The following is a 27,718-nucleotide window of genomic DNA, read 5'->3' on the forward strand; positions in this document are numbered from 1 at the left end:
CTTTTCTTTCTGAGTATTGTCTATGATATTTGTATTTACCTTTTCTTTCTGTGTATTGCCTGTGATATTTGTATTTATCTTTTCTTTCTGTGTATTGTCTGTGATATTTGTATTTTATCTTTTCTTTCTGTGTATTGTCTGTGATATTTGTATTTATCTTTTCTTTCTGTGTATTGTCTGTGATATTTGTATTTATCTTTTCTTTCTGTGTATTGTCTGTGATATTTGTATTTACTTTTTATTTCCGTGTATTGTCTGTGATATTTGTATTTACCTTTTCTTTCCGTGTATTGTCTGTGATATTTGTATTTACCTTTTCTTTCTGTGTATTGCCTGTGATATTTGTAGTTACCTTTTCTTTCTGTGTATTGTCTGTGATATTTGTAGTTACCTTTTCTTTCTGTGTATTGTCTGTGATATTTGTATTGACCTTTTCTTTCTGTGTATTGTCTGTGATATTTGTATTGACCTTTTCTTTCTGTGTATTGCCTGTGATATTTGTATTGATCTTTTCTTTCTGTGTATTGTCTGTGATATTTGTATTTATCTTTTCTTTCTGTGTATTGTCTGTGATATTTGTATTTACCTTTTCTTTCTGTGTATTGTCTGTGATATTTGTATTTACCTTTTCTTTCTGTGTATTGTCTGTGATATTTGTATTTACCTTTTCTTTCTGTGTATTGTCTGTGATATTTGTATTTACCTTTTCTTTCTGTGTATTGCCTGTGATATTTGTATTTATCTTTTCTTTCTGTGTATTGTCTGTGATATTTGTATTTACCTTTTCTTTCTGTGTATTGTCTGTGATATTTGTATTTACCTTTTCTTTCTGTGTATTGTCTGTGATATTTGTATTTACCTTTTCTTTCTGTGTATTGTCTGTGATATTTGTATTTACCTTTTCTTTCTGTGTATTGTCTGTGATATTTGTATTTACCTTTTCTTTCTGTGTATTGCCTGTGATATTTGTATTTATCTTTTCTTTCTGTGTATTGTCTGTGATATTTGTATTTATCTTTTCTTTCTGTGTATTGTCTGTGATATTTGTATTTACTTTTTATTTCCGTGTATTGCCTGTGATATTTGTATTTACCTTTTCTTTCTGTGTATTGTCTGTGATATTTGTATTTACCTTTACTTTCTGTGTATTGTCTGTGATATTTACCTTTTCTTTCTGTGTATTGTCTGTGATATTTGTAGTTACCTTTTCTTTCTGTGTATTGTCTGTGATATTTGTAGTTACCTTTTCTTTCTGTGTATTGTCTGTGATATTTGTAGTTACCTTTTCTTTCTGTGTATTGTCTGTGATATTTGTAGTTACCTTTTCTTTCTGTGTATTGTCTGTGATATTTGTAGTTACCTTTTCTTTCTGTGTATTGTCTGTGATATTTGTATTTACCTTTTCTTTTACCTTTTCTTTCTGTGTATTGTCTGTGATATTTGTATTTACCTTTTCTTTCTGTGTATTGTCTGTGATATTTGTATTTACCTTTTCTTTCTGTGTATTGCCTGTGATATTTGTATTTATCTTTTCTTTCTGTGTATTGTCTGTGATATTTGTATTTACTTTTTATTTCCGTGTATTGTCTGTGATATTTGTATTTACCTTTTCTTTCTGTGTATTGTCTGTGATATTTGTATTGACCTTTACTTTCTGTGTATTGTCTGTGATATTTGTATTTACCTTTTCTTTCTGTGTATTGTCTGTGATATTTGTATTTACCTTTTCTTTCTGTGTATTGTCTGTGATATTTGTATTTACTTTTTATTTCCGTGTATTATCTGTGATATTTGTATTTACCTTTTCTTTCCGTGTATTGTCTGTGATATTTGTATTTACTTTTTATTTCCGTGTATTGTCTGTGATATTTGTGTTTACCTTTTCTTTCAGTGTATTGTCTGTGATATTTGTATTTACCTTTTCTTTCTGTGTATTGCCTGTGATATTTGTATTTACCTTTTCTTTCTGTGTATTGTCTGTGATATTTGTATTTACTTTTTCTTTCTGTGTATTGTCTGTGATATTTGTATTTTATCTTTTCTTTCTGAGTATTGTCTGTGATATTTGTATTTACTTTTTATTTCCGTGTATTGTCTGTGATATTTGTGTTTACCTTTTCTTTCAGTGTATTGTCTGTGATATTTACCTTTTCTTTCTGTGTATTGCCTGTGATATTTGTATTTACCTTTTCTTTCTGTGTATTGTCTGTGATATTTGTATTTACTTTTTATTTCTGTGTATTGTCTGTGATATTTGTATTTTATCTTTTCTTTCTGAGTATTGTCTGTGATATTTGTATTTACCTTTTCTTTCTAAGTATTGTCTGTGATATTTGTATTTACCTTTTCTTTCTGTGTATTGTTTGTGATATTTGTATTTACCTTTTCTTTCTGTGTATTGTCTGTGATATTTGTATTTACCTTTTCTTTCTGTGTATTGTCTGTGATGTTTGTATTTACCTTTTCTTTCTGTGTATTGTCTGTGATGTTTGTATTTACCTTTTCTTTCTGTGTATTGTCTGTGATATTTGTATTTTATCTTTTCTTTCTGTGTATTGTCTGTGATATTTGTATTTACCTTTTCTTTCTGTGTATTGTCTGTGATATTTGTATTTACCTTTTCTTTCTGTGTATTGTCTGTGATATTTGTATTTACCTTTTCTTTCTGTGTATTGCCTGTGATATTTGTATTTACCTTTTCTTTCTGTGTATTGTCTGTGATATTTGTATTTTATCTTTTCTTTCTGTGTATTGTCTGTGATATTTGTATTTACCTTTTCTTTCTGTGTATTGTCTGTGATATTTGTATTTACCTTTTCTTTCTGTGTATTGTCTGTGATATTTGTATTTACCTTTTCTTTCTGTGTATTGTCTGTGATATTTGTATTTTATCTTTTCTTTCTGTGTATTGTCTGTGATATTTGTATTTACCTTTTCTTTCTGTGTATTGTCTGTGATATTTGTATTTACTTTTTATTTCTGTGTATTGTCTGTGATATTTGTATTTTATCTTTTCTTTCTGTGTATTGCCTGTGATATTTGTAGTTACCTTTTCTTTCTGTGTATTGTCTGTGATATTTGTAGTTACCTTTTCTTTCTGTGTATTGCCTGTGATATTTGTAGTTACCTTTTCTTTCTGTGTATTGCCTGTGATATTTGTAGTTACCTTTTCTTTCTGTGTATTGTCTGCGATATTTGTATTTACCTTTTCTTTCTGTGTATTGCCTGTGATGTTTGTATTTACCTTTTCTTTCTGTGTATTGTCTGTGATATTTGTATTTACCTTTTCTTTCTGTGTATTGTCTGTGATATTTGTATTTACCTTTTCTTTCTGTGTATTGTCTGTGATATTTGTATTTACCTTTTCTTTCTGTGTATTGTCTGTGATATTTGTATTTACCTTTTCTTTCTGTGTATTGTCTGTGATATTTGTATTTACCTTTTCTTTCTGTGTATTGTCTGTGATATTTGTATTTACCTTTTCTTTCTGTGTATTGTCTGTGATATTTGTAGTTACCTTTTCTTTCTGTGTATTGTCTGTGATATTTGTATTTACTTTTTCTTTCTGTGTATTGTCTGTGACATTTGTATTTACCTTTTCTTTCTGTGTATTGTCTGTGATATTTGTATTTACCTTTTCTTTCTGTGTATTGTCTGTGATATTTGTATTTATCTTTTCTTTCTGTGTATTGTCTGTGATATTTGTATTTTATCTTTTCTTTCTGTGTATTGCCTGTGATATTTGTATTTACCTTTTCTTTCTGTGTATTGTCTGTGATATTTGTATTTACCTTTTCTTCTGTGTATTGCCTGTGATATTTGTATTTACCTTTTCTTTCTGTGTATTGCCTGTGATATTTGTAGTTACCTTTTCTTTCTGTGTATTGTCTGCGATATTTGTGTTTACCTTTTCTTTCTGTGTATTGTCTGCGATATTTGTGTTTACCTTTTCTTTCAGTGTATTGTCTGCGATATTTGTAGTTACCTTTTCTTTCTGTGTATTGCCTGTGATATTTGTAGTTACCTTTTCTTTCTGTGTATTGCCTGTGATGTTTGTATTTACCTTTTCTTTCTGTGTATTGTCTGTGATGTTTGTATTTACCTTTTCTTTCTGTGTATTGTCTGTGATGTTTGTATTTACCTTTTCTTTCTGTGTATTGTCTGTGATATTTGTATTTACCTTTTCTTTCTGTGTATTGCCTGTGATATTTGTATTTACCTTTTCTTTCTGTGTATTGTCTGTGATATTTGTATTTACCTTTTCTTTCTGTGTATTGCCTGTGTTATTTGTATTTATCTTTTCTTTCTGTGTATTGTCTGTGATATTTGTATTTACCTTTTCTTTCTGTGTATTGTCTGTGATATTTGTATTTACCTTTTCTTTCTGTGTATTGTCTGTGATATTTGTATTTACCTTTTCTTTGTGTATTGTCTGTGATATTTGTATTTACCTTTTCTTTCTGTGTATTGTCTGTGATATTTGTATTTACTTTTTATTTCTGTGTATTGTCTGTGATATTTGTATTTACCTTTTCTTTCTGTGTATTGTCTGTGATATTTGTATTTACCTTTTCTTTCTGTGTATTGTCTGTGATATTTGTATTTACCTTTTCTTTCTGTGTATTGTCTGTGATATTTGTATTTACCTTTTCTTTCTGTGTATTGTCTGTGATATTTGTAGTTACCTTTTCTTTCTGTGTATTGCCTGTGTTATTTGTATTTATCTTTTCTTTCTGTGTATTGTCTGTGATATTTGTATTTACCTTTTCTTTCTGTGTATTGTCTGTGATATTTGTATTTTATCTTTTCTTTCTGTGTATTGTCTGTGATATTTGTATTTACCTTTTCTTTCTGTGTATTGTCTGTGATATTTGTATTTACCTTTTCTTTCTGTGTATTGTCTGTGATGTTTGTATTTACCTTTTCTTTCTGTGTATTGTCTGTGATATTTGTCACTTCAGCAGATTTAACACTGATTTGACTGTGTGCACTACTTGGTCTTTCTACTGCTGTAAATTTTAGAGAATATTCTATAATAGCAATGTCAATCTATAGGTATTCTTAACATAACCATTCAAATAAATAACAAGAAAACAGGAGAATGATAGTGCTTACAAATGTACTTAGATACATAGCATAAAGACTTCATTCAATGAACATGTAGTGTTACAATTTGAACCTTTGTTTAATAATATTTATTGTCTATGTTCATTCTAAGCATGCCTTTTTATCTTTTTAGCTCACCTGTCCCGAAGGGACAAGTGAGCTTATGCCATCACTTGGCGTCCGTCGTCTGTCGTCGTAAACTATTTCAAGTATCTTCTCCTCTGAAACTACTGGGCCAAATACTTTCAAACTTTAACTGAATGTTCCTTAGGGTATCTTATTTATAAATTGTATCCGAAGTTTTGATCTATCAACAAACATGGTCGCCATTGCTAAAAATAGAACATAGGGGTCAAATGCAGTTTTTGGCTTATAACTCAAAAACCAAAGCATTTAGAGCAAATCTGACGGGGTAATATTGTTTATCAGGTCAAGATCTATCTGCCCTGAAATTTTCAGATGAATCAGACAACCTGTTGTTGGGTTGCTGCCCCTGAATTGATAATTTTAAGGAAATTTTGCTGTTTTTGTTTATTATCTTGAATATAATTATAGATAGAAATAAACTGTAAACAGCAATAATGTTCAGCAAAGTAAGATCTTCAATTAAGTCAATTTGACCAAAATTGTCAATTGACCCCTTAAGGAGTTATTGCCCTTTAAAGACTTTTTTAACAATTTGTTCATCATGTTGACTTACTTTAAAAAATCTTCTCCTTTGAAACTGCTGTATCAATTTCAGCCAAACTTAGGCTAAATGAGTTTCAGAGTATCTAGTATAAATTTTATATTTTATTTCCTTGTATGTCAAGAAACATAGCTCCTATGGCTAAAATAGAACATAGGAGAAAATGATTATTTTTTTTGGCTTTTGAAGAAAATAGGACGATCCAAAAAACATTTAAATAAATTGAAAAGCCAAAATAATCATTGATGAGAGATTTAACCAAAAGAATTAAGGTGAGCGATTCAGGCTCTTGAGAGCCTCTTGTTTAGTAAATCATTTGTGTTCATCAGACATGTACTATTATGATATAATCAAAGACTTATGTACAGTGTCTACAATATCTTTGTGTTTTTATGTCTTTTGGTTGCTTTCTCTCATTTATGCATACCCCTCTTATGTACAGTGTCTATAATATCTTTCTGTGTTTATGTTTTTTGGTTGCTTTCTCTCATTTATGCATACCCCTATCTCATTTTATTCATTTAAAAAAAGAATATTGAAACATATTGTATACCTTCTGGAGCAGGTGGTGCTTTTTTCTTGATTTTTTCTTTAGTTGCCATTTTAACAAGTTCCTGACCAGCAGGACTTATGTCACTAGATAAAAAAAAAGATTAGATATAATATATTACAAGTTATAAGTTAGACAAAGGCATTTTTCTATATATATTTGTCTGACCATATTATTGCCAAGAGTGAAAAGGAAAGGATTGGGTCATAATTATCCTTGGCTAGCAAAGATCACCAAGGAAGCATGTGTATGTAGACAAGATGATGTGAAAGGTTAACAGCTCTATCTGATATCATAATAATGTTTGTCACATGGCCCCAGATCACAAGTAATGATCCCGTTTTTCGTTGTCCAGGAATATGGTTCCCTTTATTTAAAGTGTATTTTTTCATTCCCTTTCTCATACATTTCTTACTTTTAATGGAAAGGAAATGAAAGAAGAGAGCTCAATAAAAAAAATGTTGTTTTATTTTAACTGATTTTGATATGGAAATAGTGATTAGGCCAGGTGAAAAAAGGTAATATTTACGGTTTTTGGAACAGAGTTGTTTATAGATATATCGATGTGTATTGGCTAAATTTGTAAGATGTAAACATGCAAATTTTCTGAAAGTTGGATATATTTTTGGACTTATACTGTTAAAAAAAATCTAGTTTTTCATTTTTTGTTTAGAATTTTTCTTAAAAAATAAACGCTAGCACATCATAGAAAAGCAAGTGAGTGGCAGATCCAGGGGGAGGGTTCTGGGGGTTGTAACCCCTCTTTTTGGGGATGATCAATGCATTTGAAAGGGTACATATAGTTGGAACCCCCCTGATCTCTGTAATAAAGTCTGGATCTTCTACAATAATCTTAGTTTTATTTACCACAAAACCTAAATTTTCTAAATAAAGCCAGTAAAGTAGGAATAATAATGCTTTGCACGAAGTTACCCCTTGATATATGTACAAAATGACCCATTTCTATTTTTCATAATGTTTGTTTTGGTACCATTGCAGTTGAAAATATTATAATTTGCAGAAAAGGTTGTAAATCTTATAATAATGCCTAATAGGGCTCTTCACGGTTAGTTCGGCCATATTGGATAGGGGGCAGATTTTCATAATAGAGGTAAAAATGGTGTGAAAAATACGGGAAAACATCATTGAAACAGAGCTGTTGCTTGGAAACACACATAGGATTTCCCACACTTTCATACCATTTCCACCTCCTTCCAAAAAATCTGCCCCCTATCCAATATGGCCGAACTAACCGTGAAGAGCCCTATTCATTTAATTGGATAATAAAATATTTTTATTATTATAGTCAAAATATAGTATTAATTTTAAATTTCTCTGCTGTCATGATACAGGATTGAGGAAATCAATATTTTACACCCAACTATGTCTTAAAACAATAACAGGGTTACAGCAGAGCCACATTCACTCACATCAGTTGAATAGTAATTTGGCAGGTGCCCGTCAAGCCGCCATTTTGAAGCTTTGTAAACAACTATGGTGATTGTGACGTCAGATGATTCTCCATTGAAGTGCTGATTTAATGTTTAATAACACGGAGGACATTTTTTTTAAGCAGTCCACCTTTTTTCCCAAATCCGTGATTTTTCGTTTTGTATTAATTTCAATTATTTTCGCGTTTTAATGTATTATAAGAACATAAATATACTACAAATAAATCGTTTTTTTCTATTTACTGTCAATTCAAAGTTTACTATTATGACTATCTATCAGCAACGGTTGTGGATACACAGGCACGTCTCAGAATGTGTTCCCCCCGCCAATGCACCTTGATATAATATACTGTTTTACACGACTTACATATAGATCTTACAATTCCGTGGCAGTCACCTTATGAAGTTGACACATTTAACTTATAGGACATTATATACATAACTGCTGAAACAAATGAATCGTCATGAAAATGAGGTCAAGGATATACGACCATGACCTGCCAGACAGAGATATACATATAACAATCATTCCATACACCAAATATAGTTGACCTAAAATATCTCGCCTTCTTTTAATTACCATTGATATTACGTTTGCAGTCCTAAATATAAAGCGTTACTACAACTATAAAATCAATTTAAAATGTGACACGAAAAAAAGGTCAAGGTCAGGTAAACCAAACTGGAAATACATGTACATCTTTCAATAATTCCATACACCATATATGCTTTAAATGTAGTTAACCTATTCCACATCAAAAAAAAACAAATTTAACTAGGAAAACTTAACATTGAACATTGAAAATGAGGCCAAGGTCAGATAAATACTGTCAGACAGACATGTACACCTTACAATCATTACATGCTTTAAATATTATTGAGCTTTTGCATACAGTATATAAGAAACAAATCAAGAAAATTACATTGACCAATGAACCATGAAAATGAGGTCATGGTCAGATGATAATTGCTAGACAGAAATATATACACCTTACATTAATTCAATGCGCCAAATATAGTTGACCTATTGCAAATAGTTTTAGAAAAAACAGACCAAGAACAACAATTTTGAATTGGGCTAAGAACTGTAAACATGAGGTCAAGGTCAGATGACACCTGTCAGATAGACGTGTACACCTTACAATCATTCCATTCACCAACTATAGTCGAACTATTGCATACAGGGTTGTTGTGATGTCTTTGACACATTCCACATTTCCATTCTCAATTTTAGAAATCAGAAAAAGCAGACCAAAACACAACTAGATGCTCCGCAGGGCGCAGCTTTATACGACCGCAGAGGTTGAACCCTGAACGGTTGGGGCAAGTATGAAAACAACATTCAAGCTGGATTCAGCTCTAAATTTGGATTGTGATTAAATAGTTGACACAGCATAGTTTTCGGACACAGAATGAATGTGGTCTAATGAACTTAAAATATTTTGTTTGCCTTTGAGCAATTCACTATGCCGTTGAATATTAATCCTCTCAAAAAAATGTTTGAAGAAATTTTCTTTTTATTTATGAAATCTGAAATGAGAAAAATTTAAACCCCCCCCCCCATTTTTTTTCACATCCCCCTTTCCCTTTTTCCAAAACTGATCTCAATTCAAATTTCTAATGGAGTTTAATTTACCAGTTGGTAGTTAAAGTGAATATACATTGTTTATTGTATAAAACAATGATTTAAGTTGATTCAACTACTATTCTGGACAAAGAAAGATAACTCCAATCAATTGAAAATTTCTTGCTATTGCACAATATTGTGCAATTAGATATTTCTTGCTATTGCGCAATACTGTGCAATTGAAAATATTTGCTATTGCACAATACTGTGCAATTGAAGATTTCTTGCTATTGCACAATACTGTGTAATAGAAAATTTCTTGCTATTGTGCAATACTGTGCAATTGAAGATTTCTTGCTATTGCTGAATACTGTGCAATTGAAAATTTCTTGCTATTGCACAATACTTAATATAATAATTTTGGATCCTGATTTGAACCAACTTGAAAACTGGGCCCATAATCAAAAATCTAAGTACATGTTTAGATTCAGCATATCAAAAAAGCCCAAGAATTCAATTTTTGTAAAGTTTTTGGACTTTAATGTAGACCAATTTCAAAACGGGACTTAAATTAAAGAAACTACATACACAGTTAGATTTGGCATATCAAAGAACCCCAATTATTCAATTTTTGATGAAATCAAACAAAGTTTAATTTTGGACCCCGATTTGGACCAACTTGAAAACTGGACCAATAATCAAAAATCTAAGTACATTTTTAGATTCAGTATATCAAAGAACCCCAAGGATTCAATTTTTGTCAAAATCAAACTAAGTTTAATTTTGGACCCTTTGGACCTTAATGTACACCAATTTGAAAACGGGACCAAAAATTAAGAATCTACATACACAGTTAGATTCGGCATATCAAAGAACCCCAATTATTCAAATTTTGATGAAATCAAACAAAGTTCAATTTTGGACCCTTTGGGCCCCTTATTCCTAAACTGTTGGGACCAAAACTCCCAAAATCAAACCAAACCTTCCTTTATTGATCATAAACTTTGTGTTTAAATTTCATTGATTTCTATTTACTTATACTAAAGTTATGGTGCGAAAACCAAGAATAATGCTTACTTGGGCTCCTTTTTGGCCTTTAATTCCTAACCTATTCAGCCCTCAACTCCCAAAATCAATCCCAACCTTCCTTTTGTGGTCATAAACCTTGTGTTTAAATTTCATTGATTTCTATTTACTTATACTAAAGTTATTGTGCGAAAACCAAGAATAATGCTTATTTGGGCCCTTTTTTGGCCCCGAATTCCTAAACTGTTTGAACTAAAACTCCCAAAATCAATCCCAACCTTCCTTTTGTGGTCATAAACCTTGTGTCAAAATTTCATAGATTTCTATTTACTTTAACTAAAGTTATAGTGCGAAAACCAAGAAAATGCTTATTTGGGCCCTTTTTGGCCCCTAATTCCTAAAATGTTGGGACCAAAACTCCCAAAATCAATCCCAACCTTCCTTTTGTGGTCATAAACCTTGTGTTAAAATTTCATAGATTTCTATTCACTTTTACTAAAGTTAGAGTGCGAAAACTAAAAGTATTCGGACGACGACGACGACGACAATGCAGACGACGACGCCAACGTGATAGCAATATACGACCAAAATTTTTTTTAAATTTTGCGGTCGTATAAAAACTCAACTATAATCACTAGCCCTTGAAAAGGTGGACAAGGTCAGATTACACGTGCCAGCTGGACTTTTACACCTTACAATCATTCCATACATTAACTTATATAGTAGACCTATAGTATCGATTTTAGTATCTGAGATATGGACTTAACCTTGTTCAGTGATCCATAAAATGAGGTCGAGGTCAAATGAAACTGTCTGACGAGCATGTGGACCTTGCAAGGTACGCACATACTTTATAAAGTTATCCTATTACTCATAATAATTGAGATACTAAAAATCTTAACTTTTTTATCGCACCGCGGGTAAATTGGCACGTTGTGATTGGTTTAACGCCGTCACGTGGTGACCCCCTATGAGACCGTAGGGGTAAGTAAATTTCATAGGGGGTTCATGACGCGTTAATGGTAACGTCATCTATTAATGTTATTGTGTTTCATGGTTTCTTTTTCAACAAAACACAGCAGAAAAAGTCCAGCGTGCGATAAATTCGTTATACGGTTAACTACTGACCCCTACGGATCCAAAGAGGGTGAATAAAATCCATAGAGGGTGAAAAAAATCCATACTCGGGGATTGGACCTCCGGCCACACCCCTATGGATTTTACTAACCCTCTATGGATCCATATGGGGTCATTAGCGAACCATATAACTTATAATACGACCCCCCCCCAAAAAAAAAAAAAAAAAAAAATTGCGGTCATATATTGGTATCACGTCGTCGTCGTCGTCTGCGTTGTCCAAAGACATTCGGTTTTCCGGACAATAACTTTTAAGTATACTGAGTAAATAGAAATTCATTAAATTTAAACACAAGGTTTATAACCACAAAGGAAGGTTTGGATTGATTTTGGGGGTTATGGTCCTAAAAGTTTAGGAATTAGGGGCCAAAAAAGGGCCCAATAAGCATTTTTCTAGTTTCCAGACGGTAACTTGTGGATGAATCTCTCTGATATTATACCACAAGTTTCCATACCACATAGGGATGGATATGTTTGACTCTGGGGGTTATGGCTAAAACCGTTTAGGAATAAGAAGAAAAAAGGCACAAAACAAGGGTTTCTTGGTTAATGGACAATTCAAAAGCAGTGTAAGGGAGGTAATCTTTTTTTGTTTTGAAAGAGGGATTCGCAACAGCATAGTGTATTGCACAAATACAAAAAAATGAATATAAATTCAAATCATATAACCAATTCTAAGTTCTTTGACTACAGTTATTCTGTGTCCGAAACCTATTATGTGTAAAAGTTTAATTACAATCAAAATTCAGACATGTATCAAGCGCGAATATTGTGTCCATTTTTGCCCCAACTGTTCAGGGTTGAACCTCTGCGGTCGTATCCAGCTGCGATCAGCGCAGCATTTTATTTCAAGTAGTCGCTGAACAATGAAAATAAGGTCAAAGACAATGGAGATCTGGAAGATGGAAACTTTATAACATAAGGCATCTATTTACAAAGTATGAAGGATCCAGGTCATCTACCTTCTCAAATATTAAGCTTGTATGAGGTTAGCTAACGCCGCCGTCGCCGCCGTATCACTATCCCTATGTAGAGCATTCTGCGTCAAAAGTAACAGGCCCGTCAAGAACTACAATTATCAGTGCAATTCTTTAACTGACAAAAATGTATGAAGGGAACAACCTAATGTGATTCCGAACATGTTGAAATGTCTGACTTGCTTTTCTGATCTACAAATCAATTGGTTAGTATTACATATTTGTCATTTGACATTATGCTGCTATAAACTAAATGTTGCGTGTCGGGTATTAAAGATAAGTTCTTTTATTCTTCATGTCTACTAGAACACACCCGTGATATCGCGGATCCGTGACTGAATTAAAGTATATAACTATGCGCAAGCCTTATCTTCGTATTAGTACTGCCATCTGATAAAGTCATGCCGATTATAAGATACACAATTTTCTCTGCTTTCAAATCTTTCTGTTTGTACCCGTCGAACTGGAACTTATCAATTATTGGTAATATTAATTATTTGGAAAACAAAAGGTCCTGGAATGGAGTATTTTTTAATCAACAGCATTGTCCTATATTAGTTATAAATACAGTTGAATTCTTTGATTCGCTGTTTTACTTCATGCCCGCTAACAAATTGAAACTTATTTTTAGTCCAGATTTTTAGTATTCGTATTGTTATCTTAGAAAGTCTTACGGATTAAAATACTTCAATAGGTAACAATTTGACAATTTAGTAGTGTCAACCCTGTGATTATGACCCGTGTATATAGCATATTAATCCTGAATACACCGTTTGGTGGTGCGCCTGTCAGATGCGGAACGTACAGATAAGGTAATAGGTAACACGTGATTATACTATTGGTATCGGTATCGGACTCGACCCGGAACTTCCTAATTATTGGCAATATTAATTACGTGGAAAACAAAAGGGCCTGGAGTGGTGTAATTTTTAATCTACACCTTTGTACTATATTAGTTGTATATAAAGTTGAATTCTTTGATTCGTCGTTTTTACGTGATGACGGCTGACAAATTGGACCTCGTAATTTTAGTATTATAGATGTTCTATTTTATTTAATTTGTAGTTTCTGTTTTTCTTTATACCTAAATGTACTTGTGCACCAATTTATTCTCTATTCTTTAATAGGTATTTTATTTGAAACCAAAACCATATCACATACATGTATGTTTTATTTGATAAGTCTTATTAAACAAGAGTGCACACGCTGGTAAGTCTAGCCTGCTTTAATGTCCTCTGTCTCTAATAAAGATAAAGGTCATTGTTACCACAAGTATCATACACAAGAGTGCACACGCTGAAATGTCTCGCCTTCTATACTAATCATTGATATTATGTTGATAGTCCTAAGTATAAAGCTAAGCTTTAATACAACTGTCACATAAACTTAACATTAACCAAGATAACTAAACAAAGACCAATGAACCTTGAAAATGAGGTCAAGGTCAGATGAACCATGCCAGGCAGACATGTACAGCTAACAATGCTTCTATACAACATATATAGTTGACCTATTACTTATAGTTTAAGAAAAATAGACCAAAACACAAAAACTTAACACTGTGCAATGAACCGTGAAAATGAGGTCACGGTCAAATAAAACCTGTGCGACTGACATAAAGATCATAAAATATTTCCATACACCAAATATAGATGACCTATGGCATATAGTATAAGATAAAAAGACCAAAACTCAAAAACTTAACTTTGACCACTGAACCATGAAAATGAGATCAAGGTCACATGACATCTGCCCGCTAGATAGGTACACCTTACAATCATTCCATACAACAAATATAGTAGACCTATTGCATATAGTATGAGAAAAACAGACCAAAACACAAAAATTTAACTATAACCACTGAACCATGAAAATGAGGTCAAGGTCAGATGACACCTGCCAGTTGGACATGTTCACCTTACAGTCCTTCCATACACCGAATATACTAGCCCTATTGCTTGTAGTATCTGAGATATGGACTTGACCACCAAAACTTAACCTTGTTCACTGATCCATGAAATGAGGTCGAGGTCAAGTGAAAACTGTCTGACAGACATGAGGACCTTTCAAGGTACGCACATATCAAATATAGTTATCCTATTACTTAAAATAAGAGAGAATTCAACATTACAAAAAATCTGAACTTTTTTTTTCAAGTGGTCACTGAACCATGAAAATGAGGTCAAGGACATTGGACATGTGACTGGCGGAAACTTCGTAACATGAGGCATCTATATACAAAGTATGAAGCATCCAGGTCTTCCACCTTCTAAAATATAAAGCTTTTAAGAAGTTAGCTAACACCACCGCCGCCGCCGGATCACTATCCCTATGTCGAGCTTTCTGCAACAAAAGTTGCAGGCTCGACAAAAATTAATGTTCATGAAGACGCATGACAATGAGGTGAAGGTCATATGAATCCAGTCAGACAGACTTTTACACCTTACAATTATTCCATACATCTTGTACGCATGACTTATGGTTTCCGGCAAACAGATTGATTCAGACAAACATTTACACCTTACAATTATTCTATACATCTTGTACGCATGACTTATGGTTTTCGGCAAACAGATTAATTCAGTTTTTTCACAATAACCATAACCCAACCCCTCTTTTTAAACGTTAAATGGTCGTTCCCTTATACTAAACCTGCCAGACAGACATGTACACCTTCCAATCACCAAATGTAGTTAACATATTGATATTAGCCCTTAAAAAACAAGAATGTGTCCATAGTACACGGATGCCCCACTCCCACTATCATTTTCTATGTTCAGTGGACCGTGAAATTGGGGTCAAAACTTTAATTTGGAATTAAAATTAGAAAGATCATATCATAGGGAACATGTGTACTAAGTTTCAAGTTGATGTAACTTTAACTTCATCAAAAACTACCTTGACCAAAAACTTTAACCTGAACTTTGCACTATCATTTTCTATGTTCAGTGGACCATGAAATTGGGGTCAAAACTATAATTTGGCATTAAAATTAGAAAGATCATATCATGGGGAACATGTGTATTAAGTTTCAAGTTGATTGGATTTCAGCTTCATCAAAAACTACCTCGACCAAAAACTTTAACCGGACGGACGAACGGAGGCACAGACCAGAAAACATAATGCCCCTCTACTATCGTAGGTGGGGCATAAAAACGTTACCTAAATCTTACAAATGAACCAAGAAAAAGAGGTCAAGGTTAGATGAAACCTGTCCGACTGACATGTACCTCATATAATCAATTTATACACCACATATAATCCTTTTATACACCACATACAGTTGACTTACTGCTTAAATAAAGGGGGCGTAGGGGGTCCGTTAACAGTATAACTCGTAATAAGTGAGAAATTCACATGACAAATTTTTCAAGCGCTCCTGAATCGTGAGATCAAAGAAAATTGACATATATGACAGACGGACACTCCTTGTATACACGGTTTTACTACATCTACTCCTGGTTCAGTTTTAAATCAGTCCTCTCTGTGAGCGTTTTGTTATACATTTAAATAACTATATTAAACATGTATCAATATACGCACCAAAAGGAATACTTCTATATAATTATTCAAGCTCAACATGTTTTTTAAGCTAGTTTTTAAAGACCGATTTTGGTTGTGTATTTCTAGGCTTTCCATAACAGGAAATATTTGGCATGGTAACATTTCTGTAATATTGTAGAAACCGACGAAAATATTGGTATTCGTGTTCTAATCAGCATGTAGATATAGTACATAAGACATCGTTCATTTTTTATACATAAATTAGGCCGTTAAGTTTCTCGTTTAAATTGTTTTACATTGTCATTTTGGGGACTTTTATTGCTGACTATGCGGTATGGGCTTTGCTCATTGTTGAAGGCCGTACGAGGACCTACAGATGTTAATTTCTGTGTCATTTTGATTTCTTGTGGAGAGCTGTCTCATGGGCAATCATACCACCTCTTCTTTTCTTTCTTTTTTTTTTATATATAAGCCGGACATAAAGCACTAATTTAAAGTCGGTATATTCAATACAATAACAAATAAAAGCCCTACTTCCCATTGCTCTTGTAAGTACTTTATAAAAATTCCATTGCATAATCATTGATATATTAAAGGGTGAAACTCCTGTCTATCATCTTATCATTTGGTTTTGATATAAATATGACCCTTTTTTAAGTTGTCTGGTGCAGGGACTTCTTGTCTGATTCTCTATTTCTAATATTCTAATTGTAAAATAAATATGTAAAAGGCATTTGAACTATGCTGTGATTCCAATTACTCCTCTAGTATTCCATTATCAACGGTGTAGGAAACTGAGATAATGTTATCGTTTGAAACATAGAATGAACACATTACTACAAAACAATCCATTTGGAACACTTCTGATTTTACTCTAGAGTAAGTGTACGACAAAGGAAAGCAGACGATGTTGTGTGAGATGAATGAAATAAAACAGACAAGAGAGTTAAACTATGATCTACCGTTTGGAAAGTATATATGAACCAAATGAAATTAAACCGTTTTGTACATATATTATTTTATTCATATTATAATTTGCAACAAAGATTTACAAATAGTCAAGTCAAACTCAGTTTTAACCTCAAACAACAGAAAATGTTTTATTTCATAGCATTACGCCCCAAATTTACCCAGAAAAAAATCCCATAAAATCTAACTTGAGGAAATCTCAAAATCAGGATTTTTTTTAAATTCCTATGCCTATGGAAATTAAGGAAGCTGGCTTGTCATGTTTTAGATTTTTTGTCAGATTTTCGGAATCGTCTGGTTTTATCCATTTGAATGCATGGAAAAAAATTGACTGGTGACCCCCATTTTTCTTTTCGTTAATCTTTTACATGTATAATGATAAGCCATCTGTTAAAATCTTATAAAATTTTAATTACTTTTTAACAGTTTTTGGGAACTTAAACTTGTCAATGATAAAGCTATGAAAAGTCAAGAGAGAATATTTTCCCGCCAAAATTTCAATGGCGTATATCTCGAAAACAAGCACGGTGACCTATATATATTTTTTGCTCTTTGGATTCATTCATTAATCCCCTATCTATATAAACCAGTGTTTTGAAAAGTTAATTACTTTGAAACTGAGAAGCAAACTCCCTTAACATTGCAAAGGGAGATAACTCCGCAAAAATGAGTCTTTTTTGGTCCGTTTTTGGTTGATTTTCTTAAAATTCCTATAAAATATGATACTTTGATGGGGTTGTAAAAATTTGTATTTGACTATATTATATAATCTTCTGCTCATGATGTGTACAAAACCAAAGTGTTAAAGGTATTTTTTTAATTTTTTTTAGCACATTTTTCATAAAAGAAATTTATGGCTTTGTGACCATTTTGAAAATATAATGTGAATATTTGGTATTGTTTATATATCTGTAAATTATATTTGTTCAGCATTTACCTTGTTTAAAGAAACTTTAAACCACAAAAAGAAGAATATATGCTTAATTAGTTTTTTTTTTCAATTTGAGATTCTTTACCTTGACATGCAGAAAAATATAATAAATGGTCAACTAATGAATTATTAAATCTTTGTAGCAGCTTGATTAAAGATATGAAAACACCTTTAGATTTGTTGTTATACTCTAAAGACAGCTAAAATATCTAGAATCAGTACATTCTGTTAAATAGAAGCGGTACTAAAAGTCAATTTTTATTAATATTTCTGCCTTTTTTGTAGAGTTATCTCCCATATCAATGCAAGTCTCCATAGGAATTTTAAAACCATATTTTTTTTAGTTTTTCTCAAGTTAGATTTTATGTGACTTTTTTCTGTGTATGTTTCTGGTATAATGCTATAGGTTAAAAATCTTCAGTTGCAGTTACTTCAAGGTTAGGGTCAAATTTATGCTAGATTGACTGGACTATAAAAATGTATCAGTCTGAGACCATGCTTAATTCAGTATTACTGTTTTAGCCAAATTTAGTGTATATCTGCACAGGCACTTGTTTCTGTAAATGGGGGGTTTACTATCCACACTCATACAAAAAATATTTGGTACGAGTGTGGATAGAAACCCCCTCATTGAAAGAAACAATTGTCTGTGTTTGTCTAACCGATAAAGAAATTTGACTTTTTCTTCTATATTTTCAACTAAAAAATCTAAAAATTTCTGTCTGACCAATTGATTTTTGTCATATATTTTGTCCGTCAGACAGAGTTTATATAGAGGGCATTTGATCTTTTTCATAAGCCACAGTTTCATAAAAATTTAAATATATATTTTTCACATGTATATTTATAAAGTCTTTTATTGTTAAAAATGTGCTAGTGTGTAGTTTGATAGATAAAAAGTTGAAAACCATTGGCAGAATGTCATTTTGTCACTTTTACATTTTAGAGCTTCACAGACTGCAAAAAGATTTGAAGTGGAGGAGTTAACACCCCAACCTTTAAATGGAAGTCCTACTGCTGATTTATTGTATGACCAATCAGCTTCACAAGATTTATTTGCAACACAAGAAAATATATTTGTAAACCGGTAAAGATAAAGTATTGTATTTTCAAGTCTGTTTAAAGTAGATATGGTATGAGTGCCAATGAGACAACTCTCCATCCAAGTTACAATGTGTAAAAACTAAACAATTATAGGCCTTCAACACAGAGCCTTGGTTCACACTGAACAGCAAGCTAAAAAGGGTCCAAAAATGACAAATGTAAAACAATTTAAACAGGAAATCCAATGGTCTTATCTAAGAGCTGAATATATAAGACATGGATGTCTCACTTTGACAGTAAACACATAGGTTAGTCTTGATTACTGTAAATTCAGAAATTATTGCGTGCATTTATTATTGCGATTTTGTCATTTTACACTTGTATGCGATTTTAATTTTTACGATTTTGAGAAAAGTCATGCTTAATTCAGTTAAAATATTACAAAATGCGAGTTTTAATTAATGCGTTTACAACTCCGTCGCATTATTCGCAATAATAAAAACCTCGCAATAATTTCTGAATTTACAGTACAATGTTCCACTTAATTTTCTCATTTAGTAAATAAACCAAATCAAATATGTTGGCCATGAGCATCACTTTTAAAAGAGACATTGATTGTCGAAATGCCCATCTGGTGCAGAAAATTTGGTACCATTCATGTTATTGCGATGGTAACTTGATATTTTATTTAACAAAGCAAAAAGTAATTCATTTGATGAAACAATACTAATAAAATGGATATATTATTTTTGTAATACAAAATGTGCATTATTTATAATCTTATAATACAATGTTTTCATCTACCTTCAGACCTATTTTCAGCCAGACCGATAGTGCACAGCTTGGAATAGTGAGTTTCTTATATTGTCAAGATCTTTGAAAAAAACAATGTTTTTTGATAAATATCCACAAGTGAAATCTTTATTGATTTGGGCATGTGAATCAAGGTTGCCAGTCCACCTTTAGAGGTAAATACCTTCTATTCAGCTGCTGGTACATATAAATCATATTTTAGGATTATTACCTGCACAGGAGAAAGAAAACATCATCCTTTAAAAATAATTGCATTTATTATTTATTGAAAAGAAAGAAAAAATAAACGTTGAATGTGTCCATAGGGACACAGATGATGCCCAAACTACCATATAACTTTATAAAGGGACATAACTCAAGAACTGTAAAAGTGAAGCTGCCAAAATTTGAACTTAATCTGAGTTTAGTGGTAATAAGCATTATATATATATACTGATATACATTTCATTAAATTTAGTTGAGACAAACTTAAGTTATTCAGTAATTTTTTCTTGTAAAGGGGCATAACCCTAGAATGGTAATCTAAGTGCTTGCAAGCACTGAATGGTAAATATTGCTTTAATTTATCAGTTAGTAGTAAAATTGAATATTGCATTGTACAAAGCATTGGTTTTAGTTAATTCAACTACCATTCTGGGCAAAGACAGATAACTCCAATTTTCAAAGAAGATTTTAAAAAGCATTGATTGTAGGTGATTAACATATAATCATGGACAAAGGAAGATAACTCCAATTAAAAAAAAATATACTTGATTGATGGTCCCAAATTTCAAACTTGATCTGTATACTGTAGTAATAAGCATTGTGTATAAGTTTCATAACATTTGGTTGAGGCAAACTTAATAAGAAAAACAAGAAATGAAAAATTTAGAAACTTTTCCATTTGTAAAGGAGCATAACTCTGTAACAGTTAAAGTGACACCACCAAAATTCAAATCTGATCTGTATTTAGTGGTGATAAGCATTGTGTTTAAGTTTCATAACATTTGGTTAAGGCAAATTCAAGTTAAAGAATGGAAACCAACTCTGAGACGTATGTACAGATGGACAAGGGTAAAACTTAATGCTCCCTCTGCTACAGTGGGGGCATAAAGAAAAAGATAGTTGAAAGAACAATTTCTTTAGAACTGCCCTTTGTTACAGATTTACGTCAGATGATCATAGTTTATGATATAAATTACAATGTCAGTTTCTTGTTTAACTTGAAGTTTAGTTACAGAGTTGTAGGAAAATTTACTAAATGATATACATTTTCACTAGTTTATAGGTGTAATACCACCATTGTTTTTCCCTTATAAGTTATTTGTTGACTTTGCATTCTTCAAAAAATTATATAGAATTTATCTATGTTTCAAATAATAAATACTTGGCATGAGTAAAGTTTTATCCTGGTCACTACCAAAGACCAAATTACACACAACAATTCATTTCATATAAGAAAATAACCATCACTGGAAGTTGACGTATCAAATGTTCACTCGTTTTTCCCTGTGTACAAGCTTAAGTAACCATGTAACATCATGTTTTCAAAATAATTTATACAAACACAAAAAAAGAAAAATGGTGCTTTGAAACCCCCAAGATATATGTTTATCCCAATTCAAGGGAACATTTTTTTTACCCTTTTTTGTATGCAACCAGATGTGACTTACTTTGATTTGGTGTTATTACACCCAAATATGAACAAGCAGGTACCAAATAATTTATTTTCCAATGAATATCTTTAATTATAAAATAATCTTTTATTATAAAATAAGTTGTTTTGTGGTAATAAGCATTGTGTATAAGTTTCATAACTTTTGGTTGAGACAAACTAAAGTAAGATCACAGAAATCAATTTCAGGACATACAAACTTTCAGATGGACACATGTACAGATCCATAAGGGTAAAAGTTAATGACCCAACTGCAATGACAGGGTCATCAAACTCATAGTTGCCTGAACAGAAGAGAATTGTTACACGACCATACATAGATTACTGTTTATTTCAGAAGTGTGGAAAGATGGTTTCAAGAGAAAGCATGAATCAAAAGAAGCCTAAGGATGATACAGAAGGATCATTTAGCAAAAAGCATATTAAAACATTGCCTGCTAATTTCATATCCCTAGACAACAGTGATTTACCTCATCCAAAACATTTGTTTAGAAAGTATATATAGTCATAAAAATTATTTTCATTATATTAAATTTTAAAGAACCAGTAACTTCACTTATGATCTTTATTATGGTAAAGAAAAGAAAACTTTTCCCAGTATCAGTTGGTGTTTATCAGTGTATTTAAATTTTTGCAAGGTGAACTGTCAAATTGAATAAATGCAATACATGTAGCTACTGTTCTCTGTACAGTTCATTGACTTTCCAAAAAATCCCATTTACTCCTGGCAATGAAAATATATCAAAGTATTCTTATACCATCCAATTTCAATAACTGATTTGGTTTCAGGTGAGCATTGAAAAATTCCTGTGTCATATATCCAATAAAATATTATGAAAATTATTTTGGGACTACTTTGTCTCATAACTTGACCTTAACTTCCTTAAGACGTCAAAATTTTAAGAGATCTTCTGTTTCTACAGTTCCAAAGGGCATTCAATTGTCGATTTAATTTGTATAATATTAAAGATTGCTTTAACCTGGACATTTCACCTAGTGATCTCAACATTAATTGAAGCTTTGAATTACATAATAGGCTAGATTTAAATCAGAAAAAAGAATAAGAATTCTTGTCAAGAATCAAATGGAAAAGTGTTTCATGAGGACATTTCTATTATATTCTTTTTTAGAAACTTACAATGCTATTTTTTGTCATTTAGAAAAAGAACAAAAAGACTCCAAGCACCAAAAGTCATTAAAAAAGATTTGAATGATAATTTAAAAAATTCTGTGAATGGACACATACAACAGTTAAGATCAAAGTTAGCTCACAGGTAAATTTTGAAAACCAAGATAGTCTGTAATTTAATACAAAAAGTTTGTGTATGGTTTCAAAGTAATGGATGTAATTATCTATACATTTTGTGCACACATACCTATATTCTTGAAACAGCGGTGTTGGTCTCTTGCTCACCTCAAGTGCTGGAGGTTAATATAGTTTGATCCCTGGCTCGGTTACCGTTAAACCAAAGACTTGAAAATTGGTATGTGCTGCTTCTCTGCCAAGCACATGGCATTCAGGATAAATAGAAACTGATCTACTTGCGTCACAATAATTGTGTCCAACATTAAAAACCCAGCTTAGCAAGCTATAACAGTTAATATCAGGGTTTATATACATATCTTATAACAGGTTTTAGTCCTATTATACATGTACTATTTGTCTCTGGATGTTAAATATCTAATCCATCATCATCATCATCATCTTTTCTGAAGGAATAAATTATAAATCTGGCTCTCTTGATGAAAAAGTTATCAACTGTCGGGGAAAAGGCTGCTCTTGCATTGCATTGCTTCTATAGAAAGCTTACAAATTATCAAATCTTTACATTAGGTCCATTCTTCTGATCGAAAGTACCAAAGCTTCTGATATGATTTTATTTCTTTGTCACATGTACACACTTATAATTACAGGGTTACAGTTAATACAAGCCTAGCATTGGAACAAGATGAGAAACTTTCTTCAAAGGTATATTTTTAAAAGCAGTAAAAAGAGATTCTTGGGCTAGTGACTCCAAATTTCCTAAGTGTATACAGTTGTAAATATAGTGTGTGAAAAAGATTTTTTTACAATTTTAGGGTAAAATGTTTATGTTTAAACTAGAGTTTCTTTAATTTTGTGCAATTTCACATTTCTTGATCGGTGTGAGAAATAATTTCTCTTCACTAATGAAATATCTATTCACAGCAAATGATTGGTCAAAATTTAATTGTGATGTTATATTTCTTGTTTTGTTATGAATTTCCTATCATTACACAATAAACTAGATGTTCTAAAGAGCCTATGTCGCTAACCTTGGTCTATATGCATATTCAACAAAGGACACTCTCCAACATTGAACACGAAATATAGAATTAATGACAAAAATATCTTTTTCTCTTTTTATCTAGGTGAGCCCAAACATAATAAATTTTGCATGCAATTTTAATGGTAATGTGTGCATTATGTGTGCAATGTAATGCACCATGAATTAATATAAAAATTTTTCAAGTATTACTATTTTAATAATTTATCTAAACTTTCAATTATCTCAAATTTTAGATGACAATAAAAATGAATTAACTTTAATACTGATTTGTTTATTTCAGATCAATTTCTCTCCTGAAGGACAGAGCTTACCATTGGACTATAGTAATAATGAAAACTCAGATCAATCTCCATTTTTGAAGTTTGATAATGAATGTTTACCTCACAAATCTGAAACATGGGACGAATTAAATGTGTCACTTTATCAAAGATGGATGACAGATGTCTCTTATACTGAGGAGGAATGAGATTCTTACCCATGAATATACTATAAAGACGCCACCCAATTGATCTGTGATAATATTTTTGTTACAAAATATATAACATCAGTGTTCACCAATGTCTTAGTATTTGTTTTATTCTACTGAACCCACTATATCAATTTCTATCAATCGATAGTTGGGGGAAAAATAGAAATCACTGTGTTATGTAAAGGCCTTGCATAACTTAAAGTGGCAAATCTAAGCCACTTATTATATAAATTTCAGTCATGTACGGAATATATGGGTGGAATCAGAAAAAATGAAGCAAAAGTGTGACATGGGGGGTCCAATTTCAAACTTAATATTTTGTATTTCTTTTTGTCTTGCCCTATCACCAATACTTTAAATTTTATAATTCCAAAGTTTCAGGCCGAACGAAACAGACACATTGAATAATCTTAAATTTTAATAGCATACATCTCAAAAATATTTAACAGAAACCATACTACTTAAAAACAAGTTTGGTAATAAAACAGTCAAGAAAACATTGCTCAGACCTTTTCCAAATGAAAGTCAATATAAAAAGGAAAATTTTAAAACCAAAATTTCCATCTTTTCTGCTAAATCATATAATAACAATCAAATTGAATAGCTTAATTTGAAAAAAATAATAGTAACTAGTGATTGAAGTTTTTGCCAATAAAAAGAATCTTAATATATTTCAGTTACAATAGTAAACTTTGAAAGCCCTGAGATTTTGTGATCATTTGCAAAAAACAAAATGTCATTTCATTGTACCGTTTTAATGTAATTGTATGTAGAAAAAGCCTTCTATTTTCAGTATTTTGTCACACTCCTGACATATTTTATAAAGATTGAAAAATGCTTTAAACTTTCACAAAAAATCACTAAACACATTGCTATATCATTGATTTCAATTTCTGATATCTTTACCCATAGAACAGGACTTTCTTTTTAGGACCATTTAAAAAAAACACAAAGAGAGGCACCCCAAAATGTCAGGAGTGTGACAACTGTCTTTAAACATCTACCAAAGAATACAAAGGACTTAAATGTTTTATTTTTTTTATTTTTCAGAAGTGGCTATTCCAAAGAGAAGAAAAAAAATCATTACCACTGTGATATGTTTATATCATAGATGTGGGAGTGCATTATATATGTCAGGAGTGTGACGCTTTTTTAAGGCATTTTCTGTCAATTCATAATTTCACAAGAACAAGTTCCACAAGTTTCTTTGTGTAAGAAATGTTAAAACCAAGTAATACTCATATCATTTACCTCTTAAATGTGTTATTTATCATGATTGTTTTGGCACAATCAGTTTTAATTAGTCATTTTTCTATTTTTTGTGCACTGAGTAATGCAAATTTATCAAAGGAAATAAGTGTGTACAACTATAATATCATATAGGAAAGTGAGGAAATGAATTTTGTACAAAATAGAACAATTATTTTGATTTAAAATGGTATATTTAAAGATGTTTCAAGGATTAACCATTCAGATGTAATTCGTCACACTCCTGACATGAATTTAACAATTTAAGAAAAATATGAAAATTAGCTTTATTTTTAGGACAGATAATTGAAAGACAGCTAGTAAAATGAAGAAACTTTTGGTAAACCTTCCATTCCTTAAAACATCTACCAGATTTGCTGAAATAAGCAGGGCAAAATTTTCTAGAAGAAATGATTCAAAGAAAGAGACTTCGAATGAGAGAACTCGCAAATACTGGCTGAATCTGAAATTAAAAATTGATCAGCGGAAGTTGGACCATCTTAAAATAAAAACCTATAAAACCAAGCTAAAAAAAAAGCTTAAAGAAAGAAGAACTTCAAATTCCAAATTTTATAAACGATATAAAGAAAAACAAAGGCAGTGGCAGAGAAACAGTAGAAAAAAAGGAAGAAAGATAAAAAAGAAGTTGGGTTGAATAAGGACTTAGAATCGAACAAAAACAGCTCAAAAATTAAAATGAGAACAGATCTGTGACTGTGTCAGATTCCAGATCTACAGTGAGAAAACCTGCACAACAAACAAGAAAACAATTGCCACAAAACAAAAATGCTTATAAATGATCCCTCCTAGAAGGCCCTTCTGGGTGTAGCATTTTTTATGATGTGTTTCAAAGAACTCGTCCAAGCATTTGGGTTTTGTGGCAGTTGTTTTCTTGTGTGTTGTGCAGGTTTTCTCACTGTAGATCTGGAATCTGACACAGTTACAGATCTGTTCTCATTTGAATTTTTGAGCTGTTTTTGTTCGATTCTAAGTCCTTATTCAACCCAACTTTTTTATCTTTCTTCCTTTTTTTCTACTGTTTTTCTGCTACTGCCTTTGTTTTTCTTTATATTGTTTATCAAATTTGGAATTCAAAGTTCTTCTTTCTTTAAGCCTTTTTTTGTTAGCATGGTTTTGTAGTTTTTTATTTTGTTTAAGATTGTCCAACTTCCTCTGATAATTTTTTAATTTTATATTCAGCCAATATTTGCGGGTTTTCTCTTTCCAAGTCTCTTTCTTTGAATCATTTCTTCCAGATAATTTTGCCTGGCTTATGTCAGCAAGTCTAGTGGATGTTTTAAGGAATGGAAGATTTACCAAAAGTTTCTAAATTACTAGCTGTCTTTCAACTATCTGTCCTAAAAATAAAGCTAATTTTCATATTTTTCTTAAATTGTTAAATTCATGTCAGGAGTGTGACGAATTACATCTGAATGGTTAATCCTTGCAACATTTTTAAATATACCATTTAAATTCAAAATGATTGTTCTATTTTGTACAAAATTCATTTCCTCACTTTCCTATATGATTTTATAGTTGTACACACTTATTTCCTTTGATAAATTTGCATTACTGTGCACAAAAAATAGAAAAATGACTAATTAAAACTTATTGTGTCAAAACAATCATGATAAATAACACATTTAAGAGGTAAATGATAGGAATATAACTTTGTTTTAACATTTCTAACACAAAGAAACCTGTTGAACTTGTCCTTGTGAAATTATGAATTGACAGAAAATGCCTTAAAAAAAGCGTCACACTCCTGACATATATAATGCACTCCCACATCTATGATATAAACATATCACAGTTGTAATAAATTTTTTTCTTCTCTTTGGAATAGCCACTACTGAAAAAATAAAGAAGAAGAACATATTTAAGTCCTATGTATTCTTTGGTACATGTTTAAAGACAGTTGTCACACTCCTGACATTTTTGGGTGCTTGTATAGAAGTTAATCCAATATGTGAATTATGCACCTCAGGATGTCTGTATAGCCTTTTATGGATAGCTTATACATGTATACAATAAATACTTACCAGTTTTACACACAAATACTCCTTTAAAATACAACCATAACACTTTAATTTAGAAATTATCAAATTTTGCCAATATTAATTTTTGGTACATACCTTTTCACAATGTATATTTATTTACATAATATTTGTGCAATGATAACACCAATCTATAATCTACAAAACCTAGTATTGAAGAATGATTATAAACCATCTTCATATACATGCATTCATCATAATAATTTTTACTCAACATG

At 31.5% G+C, this 27,718-nt stretch overlaps 2 protein-coding genes across 5 annotated transcripts in view; one reads left to right on the forward strand and one right to left on the reverse strand.

The window, feature by feature from the left end:
- LOC143071290 (uncharacterized) overlaps positions 1 to 7,857 on the reverse strand; it is a 44,725-nt gene extending 36,868 nt beyond the window's left edge. For 2 of the 3 annotated variants that reach the window (XM_076245513.1, XM_076245511.1), the window contains exons 1-3: positions 7,775 to 7,857; positions 6,348 to 6,430; positions 4,921 to 5,009 (exon numbers count right to left, since the gene is read on the reverse strand). In XM_076245513.1, the coding sequence (XP_076101628.1) occupies positions 4,921 to 5,009; positions 6,348 to 6,396 (138 nt within the window). In that variant the 5' untranslated portion in view covers positions 6,397 to 6,430; positions 7,775 to 7,857. The remainder of the gene's footprint in view (positions 1 to 4,920; positions 5,010 to 6,347; positions 6,431 to 7,774) is intronic. The other variant, XM_076245512.1, reaches the window with a different exon arrangement.
- Positions 7,858 to 16,865: 9,008 nt separating this feature from the next.
- Positions 16,866 to 24,278, forward strand: LOC143071293 (uncharacterized). Of its 2 annotated transcripts, none has more exons than XM_076245517.1 (7): positions 16,866 to 16,978; positions 18,853 to 18,993; positions 19,773 to 19,800; positions 21,755 to 21,912; positions 22,578 to 22,691; positions 23,332 to 23,386; positions 24,007 to 24,278. In XM_076245517.1, the coding sequence occupies exons 1-7, from the start codon at positions 16,914 to 16,916 to the stop codon at positions 24,190 to 24,192; spliced, it is 747 nt and encodes a 248-aa protein (XP_076101632.1). In that variant the 5' UTR covers positions 16,866 to 16,913; the 3' UTR covers positions 24,193 to 24,278. The 2 variants fall into 2 exon arrangements, with proteins under 2 accessions (XP_076101632.1, XP_076101631.1); XM_076245516.1 differs by having other exon boundaries at positions 16,874 to 16,978; positions 19,761 to 19,800.
- Positions 24,279 to 27,718: the final 3,440 nt, after the last annotated feature.

The sequence above is a fragment of the Mytilus galloprovincialis genome, chromosome 4, assembly GCF_965363235.1.
Source record: "Mytilus galloprovincialis chromosome 4, xbMytGall1.hap1.1, whole genome shotgun sequence".
NCBI lineage: Eukaryota > Metazoa > Mollusca > Bivalvia > Mytilida > Mytilidae > Mytilus > Mytilus galloprovincialis.

What these genes read in the sequence shown, in the direction of transcription:
- LOC143071293 (XM_076245516.1), top strand. Translation starts at nt 16,914, where the DNA reads ATGTTGTGTGAGATGAATGAAATAAAACAGACAAGAGAGTTAAACTAT. An exon ending in TATGATCTACCGTTTGGAAA is followed by an intron (nt 16,979 to 18,852) that starts GTATATATGAAC and finishes TTTACATTTTAG; the next exon opens with AGCTTCACAGACTGCAAAAA. An exon ending in AGATCAAAGTTAGCTCACAG is followed by an intron (nt 22,692 to 23,331) that starts GTAAATTTTGAA and finishes TTATAATTACAG; the next exon opens with GGTTACAGTTAATACAAGCC.